General features: G+C 37.7%; 1 protein-coding gene across 2 annotated transcripts; it reads left to right on the top strand.

The window, feature by feature from the left end:
- The first annotated feature begins 161 nt into the window (after positions 1-161).
- On the top strand, positions 162-17130 carry RAB36 (RAB36, member RAS oncogene family). 2 transcript variants are annotated; one of them, XM_065851530.2, is made up of 13 exons: positions 162-345; positions 1178-1284; positions 2782-2932; positions 3658-3745; positions 4676-4764; positions 6750-6815; positions 7787-7888; positions 8788-8852; positions 9424-9475; positions 10876-10957; positions 12599-12689; positions 13218-13337; positions 14077-17130. In XM_065851530.2, exons 4-13 carry the CDS (start codon positions 3665-3667, stop codon positions 14139-14141), a joined length of 813 nt encoding a protein of 270 aa, XP_065707602.1. In that variant the 5' UTR covers positions 162-345; positions 1178-1284; positions 2782-2932; positions 3658-3664; the 3' UTR covers positions 14142-17130. The 2 variants fall into 2 exon arrangements, with proteins under 2 accessions (XP_065707602.1, XP_071672113.1); XM_071816012.1 differs by having other exon boundaries at positions 1178-2932.
- The last annotated feature ends 301 nt before the right edge of the window (positions 17131-17431 follow it).

Below are 17431 nucleotides of genomic sequence, written 5' to 3'. Positions count from 1 at the left end.
GAACACTGAGTCTGGTCTTGCGTCAACAGCGTAAGTAACGCGTTTGACGGTGGCTGTTGTGATAGAGTAGCGTCAACGGCGCAGTTGGAGAATTGGAGCCGGGGCCGCTGCTAGCGCAGGGCTCCTAGGGCGGCGCGCAGTCGGGCTGAGGCGCGGCCGCTCAGGGAGGGAGCGTGTGAGGAAATGGAGGCACGGCGCGGCGGGGTCGCAGTGTAGGGGCTGTTTTACCTCCCTTCACTGCTCTCTCCTCGCCCCTTGTTTTTAAAGTAATTTCACTTGAACAAAAGTGAAAAAAAAATCTGATTGAACAAAATGGTGACCGAGTTAATGGCAGAGATACAGCAGGTGGGTGCCTTGAGGCTTGAAGGAATCTGAACAGCTGTGGACTAGGTTTTCTTTCGTAGGCCTCTCTACAAGGCGGCTATAAGCAGCTAGGTTGTGCAGCAGGGGGTTCCATTATCATTAAGAAGTTTCACATAACTGCATTCAAGACTTAGTCATTTTTTTCATCATAATTCTGCTAAAACATAGTGTTTCAGGATGGTACGTGATGAATGTATCATTGCAGTGTTGCTACCACAATTTAAGGGTGCTCTGGATTGTCAGATGTGATCTGGCATCAGGAAAAAAAAACAACTCTGAACAGCTTGTGCTATAAAAGGTTCTCTCTGCAAAGAGAGAAGTCTTTGTGATGTTTTTCATTATATTTGAGTAACAATTACAATAATCAAAGTTCTTAAACTGGAATTACAAAGCCAAAGTCACTCAGGTCAGCCAGATTAAAATAAAACACAGAGATATAGTTTGGTTTGTTGATCTTCAAAATCCATAAAAGAAAAATTACTAGTTTAAAAGGTATTTTCCAGAAAGGATTAATTTTCCTGCAACATTTTAAAACATCATTTAAACTGCAAGTTACTTTCCTGAATTAGATTAGACTTCCAATAACTATATATTTGTAAAGTTTCACCCAATTTCAATAGGAAGAATGTAAACTTTTCCCAATATAGAAAGAGCAGGAAATGATCAGAGACTTCTCCCGTCCTTCGTTGTTAACAAGTTGTTTTGTCTTTCACCATAGGTTGAAATACTGATTTTTTTCATTAGCGGTTGTGATGTTAACATATTTTATGTACAGCTTCTGAATACCTTCCTCAAATCCTTTGTCTGTCCACAGAGTCTGCTGGTGATACTGTTCCTGCAACACTGATGCAAGGAGGGTTGTGATGCCATGGAGACACTGTATTCCTGGTTCTCCCTGGTGACTGGATCCCCTTCAGCTCTGTAAGGAGAGAAAATCTGGATCTCAGTACTCATCGTTCTCAGTATTTCTATCAGCTTTGTATTTCTTAAATCACTTATCTTTTTCCTCTACTGGTGTGGCTAATTTGTTGTTTTGTTAAATTAGGATATATTTATGTGTGTGAGAGAGATTGAGCTTAAATGCACTAAATGTAAGTGAAGATGGCCTCTCATTTTTAAAATATTTCCGTTTGGTTGCCTTGGTCCGTCCTGTGCTTTGCATTCACTGATATTTATTTATTTATTTACTTTTATTGTCGTTTAGTTTGTGAAATAGCTCTAGGAGATGAGCAGTGAGTCAGCCTATGTACACGTGACATTCTTCCATGCTTAGGATATGTTGAACCAGAAGTAGGAGAATATGGAGAATGCAAGTTAGTTTGTGAAAGTGTTACTAACTAGCAGGTTTTTTGGTTTTGTCTTCAGAACTGTTATTTTCAGACATTAACATTGCCATCATATCATTCAAACCTGCCAAAAGGGCAGGAGCACACCATAAAAAGGGTCTAGATCTCTCTAGATTTATAGGGTCACAAGTAGCATGATAAACAGAATTCTGCATATGGTGATAAATAAATACTGTAATATTTACTTTTGTAAATAACACATCAGCTGCAAATCTGGATTCTTTGAGGGGAAGTGGGTGTTTCAGTATGGTTGCGATCACATGAGGCGATTGAAAAGTAATTCTTCACAAAAGAGAATAAAACATTAATTCTACTACAAATTTTGTCAAGCATAATACTTTGTGTAGGGTTGTAAAACACGACTGTAGTTTTTTTTGTTATATACTTACTTGTTGGTTAAAATTACTTGTCCACATCAATTTGCCCTTTAACATTCTGCAGCAGTGGGAGAGGCTTGTCTCCTGGATGTTAAGAGATCTAAGACCATTCCAGTATTATCAAAATCCGACTCATAGAATGTGAGAGCTTTCTTTTTTTCTGAAATTTGGAAATTTAAATCCTAGGGAAATAAATAGCAAGATCTTTTAGCATCCTAAATTATGGTCTAGCATACCAAATGCTATCCAAACTAATGAGCTGATTAACAATACTTAAGCAATACAAAAGAGCTGTGTGCTTTCTTATGCCTTGTCTTTAGTGTTTGGTACATTAGAAAACACGATTACTAATGACTAGAAAGACATTTATATAATTCTGAATGTCTCATTGGTGGCATGCACATCCTGATTGTAAAGCTGAGATGAAATCAAGTTGAAATTCTGAAAAAATCCCTCAGGAGTTTCTTTATAATTGCTGCTGTACTTAATATTAGCTATGTAATACTTGCCCACTTCTTTAGTTCCTTGTCTTCTGGGTTAATCCTGATCATTGTATCCATATATACAACTGTCTCTGAGGAAAATAGAACTATTTTCTTATACAGGATTAGGGGACCATTTGGTTTATTAAGGAGTAGCTTTTGATCAAAGGAATCTGTGTGGCCCCTAAAGCCAATTTGTTCTTTTAAAACTAGGGCCCTCTGCATAGTTAAATTACTCAAACTCCGCCTTCCCTCCTCGCTCTGTGGAAGGGGAGGAAGGGAACTGTTGCAGGCCTGTTGCTATGGGCATGCAGCAGCTGAGCTGTTCGTGTGGCTGGGATCCTGCTGCATCAGCTGCTACACGGTGAGTCCTTCCTTACACTTTGCTACATGATGAGTGTTCTTATTAGAAATGTTCTTTTTTGTGCCAGGAAGAAATCGGTGCCCTATCAAGGGTGCCCTCCCCCAACAACCCACGAGGTTTCATTGCATAACCAAATTGATATGTCTCAAGTGGGATATCTAAATGCATTTGTGATTTTCATGTGAACAATATTCTTTTCCCATGTCAGGCTATCTACTGATTTCATTCTTCTGAGCTGATCGTGGATGAAAGTTTGATGTTGTGCCACAAAATGTGGCAGCTTCATCTTTCCTCTTTTCTTCTTCTGACCAAATGAAATCTGGTATCCTCTAACATTTATTGATGTGCTTAGTGCAGAGGCATTTCAAACAATGTTGTGTGAGATTTTTAAACTAAACACTGTAAAGTCCTTTGAGGGCTAAACTGCAAGCACTTACGTTGAAGTAAGTGAACAATTCTCTGCCCTCCTGTGGAATTAGAGTTGGTGCCATCCAGTTTCAGAAAGCCACTGTTTGCTACCACAGCTATGTACTGGAGTGGTCCCTTTTACATAAAAAATGGGTTTCTTTAGAGCAAATAAAGTCAAAGAACTACAAGTTGTACTGAAAAGAAAAATGATGATGAGTCTGTAAGAACTGTTAATTGGTTTTTTTTAATCATGTTTTCCCTGTATTGAGTCAATTCCTGAATGCCATGTTTCTCTTTACGTATTGCCCGTCTCATAGAAATTAAATGAACTGGAGGATGAAGTCCAACCTAATGCATTTGGTTCCCCCAGTGAGTAGGGACAGAATAATCTCCCAGTTTCCTAAGGTAAGCATTCTTTATCCCTCTGATCACAGTATGTAGTACCTGCCACACTGAGCTATCTTTCCCTTGTGCTAATAGTATTTTAATTTAATGTACAATTGTATTCTGCTAAAATTACAAATTGTTTAAGAATTTCTTTCAAAGATGAATGTGACCCCATGTTTCCACTCAATGCTGATGTATTTAATAATAATCCTCATTTCTTCTTTTAACCTTTACAGATCAAATGTAGCAGGCACTGTAGAAACACAGACAGAAAAGATCATTGATGTCCCCAAAGAGTTATTTACTCAAAGTAGAATAGAAGAGTTAAGGACAGGGAAGGACAGGGAATTACCATTCTGTTTTTTCATTTGTTCAAAAAATCCTTTTAAGAGGGTTAGCATTTTTTCTGTGCTTGATCTCAGCCACATACTTTGCTTTTAATTTTATGATAACTACCACAGCAAATATAAGGTAAAATAAGTTTTCCTCATTTTTAACTAATACCTATTTAAAAACTAGTAACAGAAATAGTGCTTCACACATATAAGAGATCTAAAAGACTTCATAGTGATAATGACTTGCTGGTAGTATGCTCCCATCTATGTTTGTCTTGTGTGTCTTAGATTTCTGGGATAATTTAAGGTACTTGCTATTGTACCAAATGATAAGCAAGTGTGTGACTGGAAGTTTAGCTAGTACTCAGATGCTGACACTCAGAAAGGTGGTTTAATGATGGTGCTATCCAAAGGAGTTTTTACAAACATGACTGTGGTGAAGCCTTACTGCCTTCTAACCCAAGCTGCCTCTTTTCTTATGACAGGGTATCTCTCTGCTATACAAATTCTTTCAATTAACCTTCTTATCTTTTTTCATTTCCTTGCTGATCTGGCTTCTTGCAAAGTAGACATCACACAGTTTATCCCAGTAGCTGTTCTCTCCTGTTTTCAGTGGTACACACCTGAGGCCTGTCTGCAGTTCAAAGAGCACTTCCATGCGCAGGTCAGGACTGCTTGTCAGTGGAGCACTGGAACACTTGGGTAAGTTTGTAATAAACCAAGTATGAAATGAAGAAAGTATTTTAAGCTTTTTTATAGCCTGATTCCTTCATAGGCTTTTCCTTCCTCATTCCTCATCTTCCTCAGTCCACCATGTTTCAAGGTAGCTAAGCCTGTGCATGTGGCAGTTGTCTGACCTGTTTGACAGTAAATTAATAAAGAGCCCCTTCTTTCCATAAGTGACAGATACTTTTTCTGCTGGCATAAATAGCACTGAAAAAATCACAACAAGTAGTTTAGAAACTTTGAACTAAACTCTGAGTTCAAAAGATTGACGGTTTAAAATTAGTGTTGACTTTTGCACATGCAAGTCAGTATGGCAACCAAATTCTAGAGACGTTATAAGGAATAGGGCAGATCTAACCTTGCTGTATTCTCTGTTGGTGTTCCAAAAGAACATTTAATAAAGACTTGGGGGCGGGGGGGTATAAACATAGAGCAGTTCTAGGTTGCTTAAAACACGTAAGAATCTAGCTTTAGTCTTTTAGAGTTATACATGCTAAGAAATTGTCCTGAATGTTTTGTTGAAACTGGAGCAAAATTCTGCTATATGTGTAGCATTAAAGAAATCCAAATAAAGTGGTTTATACCCTTGTCATATTCTTTGGGTTTTTTTTACATCTTCTTTCACCCAGAACTGTTACTTGTACAGATTTAATTCCTGAAGAAAAGCAAGAAAGCTCAACTCTCTTAGAAATCATCACTATTCAGTTAAAATAAATAGCTGTATGTTTTAGTGATAAATGCTTCTGTGTTCCAGTGTGAAAGATCTTTCGTAAAGTGGAGCTTCTATGAATACTGACAATTAGCTCACTATTCTTTCAAATCTAGAGTTGTTGATTACCATGCGACTTGTCATGGAATCCATCTTTAAATGGAACTTTTTATTCATTTCACTAGGGAGTCTTGCTAAAATATATTGAAGCCAAAATACATTTCTCCGAGAGACACCAGTGAGTTCGTTGCCTTTTAGAAGCACAGTCACTATCTTACTTTCACATTAGTTTGTTACAAGTGTGGCCACCCAGTTGGTGTTTACTGGCACACAAAATGCCTTATTTTTTTCTGAAATACTAGTCACGCAGGTGGGCAGTCAAAATTTGGACTATTTAGAATAGATAACTTGGAATCAGCATTGCATGGAAGCTTGACAAAACAAGAAATAATATTCAATAGAAGATTAATTCCTTTGTTTAAAAAGCCATTCCTTGATACAGAAGAACCTTAAACCTCTTCAGCCATTTTTGTAGTATGTGCACAGGAGATGTTTATCCAAGTTTAGGTCAACAAATACATCTACATTCACTTATCCAGCTGTATCTCCTAAAAGGTGCTCTACGTTTCAGCTTTGAGAATGTAGGCTTTGTCACCTAAAGCCCATCAACTTTATACTCTGGGAGGACCCAGAGCAAAGAGGATTATTTGCATGAAGCCAACTTCAGATTAATCTTATTTCAGATAACCAGAAAATGTCTTGACTCTAATCATGTGATTTGTTTTTCCCCCCTGCCCAGAGACAAATTCTGCCGTGAGTTATTTCATTATCAGCAGGGTCTTGTTTCTGAACTTAGGACTTGATTTGTACTATTAAGGTCAATGAGAAACTTGTGATTGATTTTAATGAAAAGGATACAGATACTTTATGGTCTTATGTGCAAACTGCCAAATGTATATACTTGTAGTCAAAGCAATTTTAGTAGAATAGAATTTATGTCCCACTGGATTGTATTTAAAAAAAAATATGCAGACTAAGAAATAGACTATTTCTGTTCCAGAGTTTCTGTGATTTTTTTAGTGACCTTTTTCTTACCATTTAAGACTGATGCTGCAGCACCGTGGCATTTAGGTAAATTGGAGTCAGCGGTACATATGATCATCACTTGCAATTTAAAGATATAGATCAGAGTTTTTAGAGAATGTTAAAATTGCTTCTAAAAATATGTAATGTTTTCAAATATTTATAACAGGCTGAAAATATCCAAAGTGGTTGTGGTAGGAGACCTGTATGTTGGGAAAACCAGCCTTATCAACAGGTACAGTGTCTCTCAGCAGATGGTTTGTTTCTGCTCTTTTTCAAATAAATGATATAATGTTTCCATTCTTGTCCGTTCAGAGTAGTAGTTTGTGATTCTGTTTTGAACCATGGTTTTGTTATTAAATAAAAGATAAAACAGGCTTGATATACAAACACAGAAGGTAATGATCTGGCACTTCTATCAGTATATGTTATATTCTGAACTATTTTTATCCAGTCAAATATGATACAGTGGTTCCTTAAGAAGTCTGGTCTAAAGGCAAAGTACAAAAGAAAAATCTTTCCATTGTCTGAGTCTTGGTTTCTCCTTACTTGTAGGGTTGTTCACTGAAACATTCTTAAGGCATCCTTGTGTGGGTACCTTTACTGATTTCTACAGCTGCAAGACTGTAGGGGAAGCTCGAGTTTTTCGATAGCTTATAAAATAAGGCAGATAAAATGCAGAATGCCTTAAAGAATAGTTATTTGATGCTTTACCAGATGTTAAAAACAGCTCTTGTGCTTTTTTGTATCTAAGTCCAGCGAACAGATCACTGAATGTCTGTAGCTTATGGTCACTGTGACAGATTTCTGTCTATGTTTGTGTTTTATTATTATTATCATTCCACATTCTTAAGTAGATATGTAAGATTTTTATCTCATTGATTAAACATATGGGTCGTTATTTATGACCCCAAATATATTCCCATGTAACTAAAACTATAATACACTGTATCTTCCTTGACAGTCCAAACCCATTTTATTCTGATTCTCATCTCAAGAGCTTACTAGATATATATGCTTTCTATTTTGTTATCCAGTATCTCCCTTTTTTAGTTAGTTTCTTGGTGGTTTTTTATATGTTTCTGCAATGTATAGCTACTCCACAGTTAGTTAATTATTTTCTTCATAATTTATTCTAGATAGTGTTAGTTTTGCAGTTGTTTGTGCTGGGTGTTACTAGTATATCATCATTTTTTCTAATTGCAGATTTTGTAAAGATAATTTTGACCGAGACTACAAGGCAACCATTGGAGTGGATTTTGAAATTGAGCGTTTTGAAATAATTGGAGTACCATACAATCTCCAGATGTAAGTTGAAACAGAGCGCTTAAGTACTGCACAGTGTACAATCTCAGCACAGCTTGAATTGCTGCAGGCTCTGGTGGAATAATGATTTATATTTTTTAATAATAAAAATGCACAAAGAATGATATCTCAAAACCAAGTTCTGTACCTAGACTTGCAGTTTTACTCTTACTCTTTACTCTTTTTTGGATTTCATGAGCCACTAAACATCAGATTGCATTGTCTGCAGAATCTTCAGTGCCTGGGTAGATCATTTCCATATGATGAGCATTAGTGTCCCCTCTTGCTGAGGGATTTCCATACAAGATGAATTGGCAAGTATCTATGACTGCCAGTAGGAGGCTATAAAAAACCCCAAACGTCTATAGTGCCAGTAGTAGCAGAGAAGACTGCGTATCATATTCATTAATATGAAGCACTTTCTTGATTAGTACCTGGTGGACTGAGCTGTAGGTCTCTAATTTGTAGTGTATGGACAGATACATGTAGCAGTTCCAAGATTCTAATATGGGCTAGTATCTGATTTAGCTAGTATTAGCACAGGAATTTTTCAAAATTAGATTGCCCTAGAGATACATGCAAATGACATACAAGAGGAAAAATCTTTTAAGAAAAGGATATTACCATGCAGAATATGAATATTTGAATTGTGTCTCCAAAATGACCAGTATTAAAAGAGGAAAGAAAAAAAGCTAAAACCAGAGTTCACATGTCTTCATTAAATAATAGAGCATTACTGTATTTCTATCAGTAGTTAATGAAGAACATGTTCCAGATGGTAGCACTTCTCTGATATCACATTCTTCTCTAACTTGTACCAGTCTGCTGCTTCATTAGCATGTTTACTCAGATTACGTTGGCTTTCATTAACCTGAAATTTCTTTTTGTCCCCCATTGCACAGATGGGACACAGCAGGTCAGGAAAAGTTCAAGTGCATTGCATCTGCTTACTACCGAGGAGCAGAGGGTGAGAACAATATTAATTTGATCCTGGCTGTGACAGGAGGCTATGCTTCATGCAGAAACATATATGCATATGTGCTCCTTGGAAAGATACCTGTAGACAATGTGGTGGAATGGATTGTCCATTATTGGAGAGAAGAGGAGACTAAAAAGCTCATTAATTGTTGTATTGTCACACCTGCAAACTCTGAATGTTCTGATGATGCAGTGATAAAAATTTGCACTTGTGTCTAAGGGCTTTGGGTAAGATTGTTCCTGAAGTTAGAAGTGAATGCTTCTAGCATTCCCTTTGGTTAGAGACAATATCTATAGGAATTTAAGTGGTCCCAAAATAAAAGGAGTAGTAGCACTATGGACAGGTGAAGACTAGATAAGGTTGAAGACTGAGTCTTACTGGGTGCTAGAGAAGGAAGAGGAATGAGCAAATGGGTAGTCTTCCATCTCCTCTGTGTGAAATCTGCTCTTGCACTTAACGTGTAAATGTCCTCTCTGTATAACAAGATGAGTTGGAGAGCCTCCTGATACACTTTCTAGCTTACTTTTTTTTTTTTTCATGTTCTTGTCTGTTCCTGCAGTTATAATAACAGTGTTTGATCTGGCTGATATCCGAACTTTGGATCACACCAAGTAAGTTTCTGTATTTTGGCTTAGCCTTTGGAGCTTTTACAGCAGGTTTAATGGCTCTGTGTAGCCTTTAGTTGCTGAGAACATGCTGGATTGTGAGTGTATTTTCTATTGAGCTAAGAAATTAAGCATGACAGTCACTTGGTTGAATTACATAGGATGAGATTTTTCTGAAGAAAATGCAGAGCATAAATTTGAACTCCTTACTCTTGACTTACCTTATAGTCAGTGGAGAGAAAAAGGCACTTGAGTAAGAGCTTGATCCTTCCAAAACTAGGCATGCAGGAAGAGATGAAGTGCACCTCAAAAGCATCCTTTACTCTTTTTTTTTTCTCCCTTTGCTATAAACAGAATAACAGGCTGGAATTTTATGTAAATGGTGAAATTGATGAGATACAACTCATGCATAATCTCTCAAGAGCCTCAAAATTTTAGGTGCACTGCTAGCCTGAAATTATTTTCTTTCTCTGGTTTCTGTACTGATTCTGTTGGGAAACAGACTGTCAAAAAGAAGAGAGAAAATTAAAAACTCAGAGTATATGTAGGGATAACTTACTGTTTCAGATACTTGTAATGGTTTGATTACAACAGCACACTAATTGTTATGAATAAACTTGTTTTGCCTTTAGTGCAGGCTGCAAAACGCTACATGGTTCTATGATCCACATTGTTGTTGTCAGCTTAGAGCATATGTATTTCTAACATACTGTTGTGACTGTAATGCAGGTACATGTTTCTTTACAACCTGTACTCTGTCTTATATTAATGTCTGTTAGACTATTTCCTTAGAGTACGGCTGTGATACTTAGCTCATTTACATAGGACTTTGTAAAATAATATATATATTAGTGTCCCTGTTTGACTGAAAATAATTGAAGCCTGTGAACCTCTCCCCCCACCCCTTCCCTCCTTGACTTATGTTGGACGACTCAAGAGGAACTTGCTTGCTAGAATAACAAAAATATAAAAGCTTCTGAGACAAGAATCATGCAGCCTTCATAGGGAGCTCTTTTATAATGCCAAATGGTTTATTTTGCCCTTCTTTATCCCATTTATATCTTATCTGCTATGTTGTTCTTATTTTTTCCTCTGCTTCTGTTATTCCTTATCTCAATCAAAACTTCGTCCGCCCCCTTGTACTGATAAATACCGTCTCTGGATGCTACAATCATTGTTGAATTTGCACTCTGCAGTGGGCATGTTTGAACTTTTCATTAGTGGAAGGCATGTACTGCAAGGAATTCAGTAACAGCTCCTGGTCTCCTTCTGTCTAGAAGAAAAGTCTTTTGATACTCTCACATAAGTTCATTCTCTCACTTTTCTTGTGACCCTATTATCTGTCACTTTCTCCCATATTCCTCAGTCCCTCTGACTGATTCTGTCATTTCTCTTTTGTACTTCAGGCAGTGGCTAGAAGATGCATTGAAGGAGAACGAGCCAGATTCCAGCTTCGTCTTTCTGGTTGGAACAAAAAAAGATTTGGTGGTAAGTAAATTGAATGCAGATAAGGAAATCAGATTTCCACTAGTTCCTCAAGTGATTTTCCTTACTGGTTGTACACAATGTTGTTGAGATAAAGACCTTGAGGGAAAAACCTAAACAGATAGAAAGAACATCACAGGTAAATAGAACAGCACACTTGGAGCCAACTGATGAAGACACTTTCTGAAGAAATGGGTAGTTAGTGAAATATACCTAGTTCCATTCCTTGCACAACATTTTCCAAGCACACACCAACAATTGCAAAGGCAGAGAAAAGTTGGATGCACAAAAGAACAGAGTACCTAATGATCTTGATGGTTTTGTTGTTTGGTTGTGTGTGTGTGTGTTTGGTTGGTTTTGTTTTGCTTGGTTTTGTTTGCTTTTTGAGACAGCGCATTCATTATTCAGAAACAGGGAAGAATTCTTCCTTAATTGAATGTGACATCATTTTCAAAAGAACAGGATATAATGCACTCACCCTATACCGTTCAGAGTCTTCTGTTTGTCTTTCTCTAGCTATCATTACTTAATTCTTAAAGACTTAAAAAGAAACTTGCTGTTTAGTTGATTTTTTTTTTTTAATTATTATTCCTCCTCTCCAGGTGCTACAGTGTCACTTAAGCTGTTTGTTTCTTATGCTTCACAGAAAATAACTCGCAGAAAGCTGCACGTCTGTCAGGTTTTTTTGGTACTTTGTGTTGCTTATGCTGTAAAAGCTAAATGTGCCAGACCTCTGAGGACACAGATCTGAAGTCTTGTCTAAGCTAGAATTCCTTATTGTAAGTTAGTTTTGGTTTTTAGGATGATAGTACTTTCAACTGAAGGGAAGACAAGAGTGAAGCAAAGGATTGTGGGGTTTAGGTATGACTCCAGGATTAAGTCACTCAACTTCTCTTCCTGATGTCACATCATCCTTTCCAAACATTTAGAATTCTTCTCAATTGTGCAGGGGTTCCCCATTCTAAGATAATGCACGGAAAACTGTACAAACCAGCAAGACTGGTATCATTTATCACAAATGGGCTAAAGATTGAAAGCAAATAGCAACATACTGATATGGTTGATCACAGAAAACAGATGAGAGGGGGAAAAAAACCTGAAAACTTAAGTGCAAGAGTGCAAAATCCATTTAAGGGGCAAGAAATTTTTGTCTTGAGAACAGGTAGAAAGAGTAAACATAAAAAGGGGGGAAGGCCATTGTCTTACACTATAGTGAAAACAGATGAAGTAGAAAAAAGGATCCAAGACAGTGACAAGAAAGATTAAACACAAAGAACCATTGCGATTAGTCAGTCCTGCAACTCTTTTGCTGAGGATGATGGGCTGACAAGAACTTGAAGACCAGTAACTGGGTTGTTTTTATAGCTAACATACCACACTATATAATTACATACAATGGTCACACTTGTTAACTGTTGCTTTGTTTCAATGCTGTGGGAGGTGAATGTGGACTTGTATTTTAAAAGCAGTCCTAAGTACTGAGTGTTCTTGCAATCATGTCTAATTGTACAAGTTCTAAGGCAAGGCCAGAAAAGCCACTGTGAAAACTGGAAGCATCACAGTATAGGTGCCAGCAGTACCTTTCTGTTCTTACCAGCCCAGATATGCTTCACATGTTAAAGTTATCCCATGTTGTTTACTCAGTCAGATGCTGTGTGTGAAAGGACCGAGCTAGATGCCATCCGCTTTGCCAATGAGATGCAGGCAGAATACTGGTCGGTTTCAGCCAAAACAGGTAAGTAACTGCAAAGGATGTAAAACCAGCATAACCACAAAGGCTTATGTTACAGTCGAAGGAAGTTAAAAGTTCCTTATCCCCCCATTTCTATGCAGATTTTTTGTTCATGCACTTTGTTGCTATTGTAAACTTCAGGTTTATTAGTGGTTGATTAATTTGTACTGTCATGTTTACAGAAAAGAGTACTTGAGCTGCTGTGCAATGTCTGAGCATGTTTAATTCATACATAGTTACGTAATTACTTTTGTACACTGCTACTCAACATTAGCAGTGAAGAAAAGATTATACCACAAGCTAAATTGTCTCTGTTGCTGAATAAAAATAAAGGTACAGTACGGGGTACAGTATTGCAGAGTAAGAAAATGAGGAATTTTCTCTTCAGTGATCACAATGGAGGACAGATTGCTGGAGAGGCCTGTTCTGTTCCAGTATTGAGCAGTGGTCTGTTCACAGACGTGCTTGCTATTCTTGATCATGTGTTGATGTGCAGTTGTAAAAACACATTCTTTCTGTCCTGTTTCCTAGGTGAAAATGTCAAACAGTTCTTTTCCCGAGTTGCTGCCTTGGCCTTTGAACAGTCCGTGATAAAAGAGCTGGAGAATTCTGCTGGTCACATGGCCCAAATTGGAACAGGAAACCTCATCAGTATGTTAAGTTTTGCTTGTTGTGTGTATTTTCCTTGTTTACAGTCTGAAGGATTAGGGAGGTTTTTCAAGCATTAAAGCCCATTTCAAACACCTACCAGTGTAGTCATAGAATCATAGAACAGTTTGGGTTGGAAGGGACCTTCAAAGCTCATCCAGTCCAACTCCCGTGCAATGAGCAGGGACATCTTCAACCAGTTCTGGTTGCTCAAAGCCCCGTCCAGCCTGGCCTGGGATGTCTCCAGGGATGGCGCATCCACCACCTCTCTGGGCATCCTGGCCCAGTGTTTCTCATCATAAAAAATTTCTTACTCATGTCTGGCCTGAATCTCCCCTCCTTTAGTTTAAAACCATCACCCCTTGTCCTGTTGCAACAGGCCCTGCTAAAAAAGTCTGTCCCCATCCCTCTTTAAGGTTTCTTTTAAGTAAAGAAAGGCTGCAATAAGGTCTCCCTGGAGCCTTCTCTTCTCCAGGCTGAACAACCCAACTCTCTCAGTGTTTCCTCATAGGAGAGCTTTTCCAGCCCTCGGATCATTTCTGTGGCTCCTCTGGCCCCTCTCCAACAGGTCCATGTCTGTCCTGTGCTGAGGGCTCCAGAGCTGGATGCAGCACTGCAGGTCATGTCAGTGGCTACTTGACTTATATAGGTGTGACTGGACCTGCATTCAGCTTTTGTTATCCTTCATCTTGGATGTTGTAATTTCTTGTGAATTGATTTTATAACTTTTTTGCTTCTACAGAACTGGAAAAGAATGTAATGGAAATCCCAGAAGGCAACACTCAAATCAGCCTGGGTTGCTGCTAACTGTCAGCTGTTTTCACCATGCTTCTCTGTAGTCCAGCACAGAGCACCTGCAACAACGAAAGCTCTCAAACCAGAAATAGAAAGTTTTATTTTTGGAAATGAGGGAAGAAAAACTTATCCAAATTTTCTTTCTGAGGGTTCTATTGCTGCTGCAGGCACACTTTGCAGGATGGTACAGTAGTTACACAAACCTATCTCTGTGTAGTGGAAACATGACATCCTTATCTTAATGCAGGAAGACATTACCAGTGCCATGTGCTCACCTGTCTGCCAGAAACACTTGTCGTCAAAAGTTATGTAATTTCAGTGTGATGTTCTTTGATAATTCTCTAGAAGTCTCAGTGAAGTCACATTCTCATGGGAGCGGAAAACAAATGACCTTTCAGAATAAAGGGTGCAATATATATGTTTTTGCCTTTTAAGATCATAGTATAAAATAACTCTGACTTGCTTTTATGCATTCCAGATATTTAAAAACTGTTCCAAGGAAAATATTTTTGAATAACAGGTATGCAAGTATGCTAATGCAGACTGCATAGTTTTCACTGTGCTTTCTCCATCCAGGAAAAATCTGTATTATTTTTCATTTTCCACTTGAGAATCAGAGCCCAGTATTTAAATATTTCCAAGCCTAGGTAAAGTCCAGGTAGGATCTTGTTTGTTTTATCCCAGCTGTCTAATCTTTTGAAAAATGTTACCAGATAAGAATTCTATTCTTTTCGACTCTCTTGACTAAGAAAGCATGACCACATAGTTGCATGGCGTAGAAAAATTAGATTTAATGCATTCCATCTTTCAAAGAGAATGCAGAATCCTTCTCTGGGTTGATCTTCATGAATATTGTCTACATTGCAGTTCTACTTTGTTGCTAAGAGTAATGACACTTTCGTTTTATTCAAAATGGGTGGTTTTGTTTGTAGTAAAGTAACATGATTCTGGAACCATACACAGTCTCAGTCAGGAATTTGTTCATCCCTGTGTGTGATAGGAACTCTGAGCTGGTAAGGTTAGTTTCAATATGGCTGCTAAACTCTTAGTCACTCTACCTGCTTTTACTGGACAAGGATGATTTGATCACTAGATGCTGGGAGAAATTTGCTCTACTACTTAATAGAAACAGTAATAGTAGAGAAATAGTTTTGCCATTTTGTGAAAAGACTTGCAAGTGTGTGTAGATTTAGATATAATCAGAAAAGTAAGAAAAAATATGTGCTGAGATAAAGACAGTTTAAGTAAAGCAAAAGCTTCACAGACAAGCAAAGCTAAACAAGGAATTAATTCACTACTTCACATTGGCAGGCAGGTGTTTGGCCATCTCCAGGAAAGCAGGGCTCCATCACGCATAATGGTGACTGGGAACAGAAAATCCATAGCTCTGGATGTCCCTCCCTTCCTCTTTCTTTCCCCAAAATATATACTGAACATGATATGGAAGATCCCGTTGGCCAGTTGGGGTCAGCTCTCCCAGCCCTCCCAGCCTCTTGTGCACCTGGCATGGTGTGAGAAGCTAAAAAGTCCTTGACTGCTTAAGAACAACTGAAATATTTACAGTATTTAAAGTATTTACAGCCTCATTCTCTTTCTAAATCCAAAACACAGCACTGTCCCAGCTACTAGGAATAAAATTTACTCCACCCTGGCCAAAACGAGGACAACATCCTTTTTATTACTTTTAGTTTATTATGGTGTAAGTTAGAACAGCTTCATAGAATATGAGGAATACAGATTTAGGAACTCTGTGTCCTTTTTTTTTATCAGACAATCTTCACCGTGGCAAGTGTACCAATTCTGTTGGCAAAGACGCAAATGTAGCATTTGGTGAAGAAAATGAATATGTGTGGGTATGTAAGAAGTTATTTATCCAAATGTGTAATATTTTGACCTTATGATGATCTATGTATTTGTTCATCTCCCAAATCTGTTTCACAAGGATGATGAATATACCCTCCACTTTTACCATGTGCTGCACCAAGTGGGCTGCATAGCCATGGTCTTCATGTTTACTGAGTCTGAGTAGAAAACCTGGTTCATTCTACTGCAGCAGGTCATGTTGTCTAGGCCAGGTGCTGGGTTTCAGTACAGACCTGTTGTTAGTGCTTACAGGTACAAAATGACTCAGTAACAAATCTAAGAAAGGATCAGGATTCCAGGTTTGGTCTTTTCCCTGAAAAAATATATCTCCTAAGTGGGTTTTTGTTGTTGTTGTTGCTGAGCTCAATTATTGTACAAAATCACGGAGATACAATCTCTTCAGCAATACAATCATGTTGCTTGGAAATCAACTGGGACAGTTTTTTCTAGTGATTCAGTACGTTGCTTGATATCATTACTGGTTTGTATCTTCTGGAGCTCCAAAAACTTCATGTACAAATGTAATACTCTGTCAGTCATTAACTATCACTTGTCAAGGGTCTGACTCTATTTTATGATGAATGCTTTGAGAATGGTTTGGTTTTTTTTGTTGGTTCATTGGTTTTGCAGGTGTTTTTTAGCCCTGTTGAGACTTCTCTTGCAAAGAACTCAGTATTAATGATTGATCATCTAAAATGAATCTTGGATCATTTTGAAAATAATGAATTGCTTAGGAAAGCACAAAGGAAACTAACTTTGGTGGAAAAATAAACATAAATGTGCAAGTTCCTAAATGTTTCTATCTGGTCTATGTTTTACCTATGCATGTTAATCCGTTCTATCAGCAACTTAATTGGCTTGGAAGAAGCCTTAATATTGTGGAAAACAGTGTTGGAACAACTGTATGAACTCCAAACACGAATAGGTTAAACCATTATTTTTATACCAGTTAAAGGCCTCACAGTAATCAACTGGAGAAGTGAAATTAAGAGGGAATCCAAAGCAAAGTTAAAGAGCAATTGTAAAAATCAATTTCGAAGAAGTACTGATATTATGCTGTTTCTTGTATTATTAAGTAAAAGGTAATGTGTAAATGAGTTCCTGTTTAAATAAATATGCATATCTCTTTGGGCAAAACAACTGGTGATGGATCAAAAACTGTTCAAGAAATAGTCAACTTGACAGGCAAAGTTTATTTCTTACTATAAAAGCCTTTTAATTTGTGGTGTCGTTTCAGCCTTTTGAGCGATTATTTGACACTTAGGATATTATTATTTCTGTTCTTACAGGTCATGTGATTCAGATATTTCTGTTGGTTCCCAGCTCAGGCTCATGTTATTGTGGTACAACTGGAATCTATTCTTCAGGAAGAAATCTGTCCCCTTCTGTGTCTTTTTCAGGTTTTCATCAATAGTTAGGGGTTATTGTAGGGAGTACAA

Source organism: Patagioenas fasciata, chromosome 17 (genome assembly GCF_037038585.1).
Source record: "Patagioenas fasciata isolate bPatFas1 chromosome 17, bPatFas1.hap1, whole genome shotgun sequence".
NCBI classification, from domain to species: Eukaryota; Metazoa; Chordata; class Aves; order Columbiformes; family Columbidae; genus Patagioenas; species Patagioenas fasciata.
This window is presented reverse-complemented; position numbering and strand designations above follow the sequence as displayed.

Bases quoted from the DNA above. Each gene is read 5' to 3' on its own strand.
- RAB36 (XM_065851530.2), top strand. From the start codon at position 3,665: ATGAACTGGAGGATGAAGTCCAACCTAATGCATTTGGTTCCCCCAGTG. The intron at 8,853-9,423 runs GTGAGAACAATA...CTGTTCCTGCAG, and splicing joins TTACTACCGAGGAGCAGAGG to TTATAATAACAGTGTTTGAT. The intron at 13,338-14,076 runs GTATGTTAAGTT...TTGCTTCTACAG, and splicing joins TGGAACAGGAAACCTCATCA to AACTGGAAAAGAATGTAATG.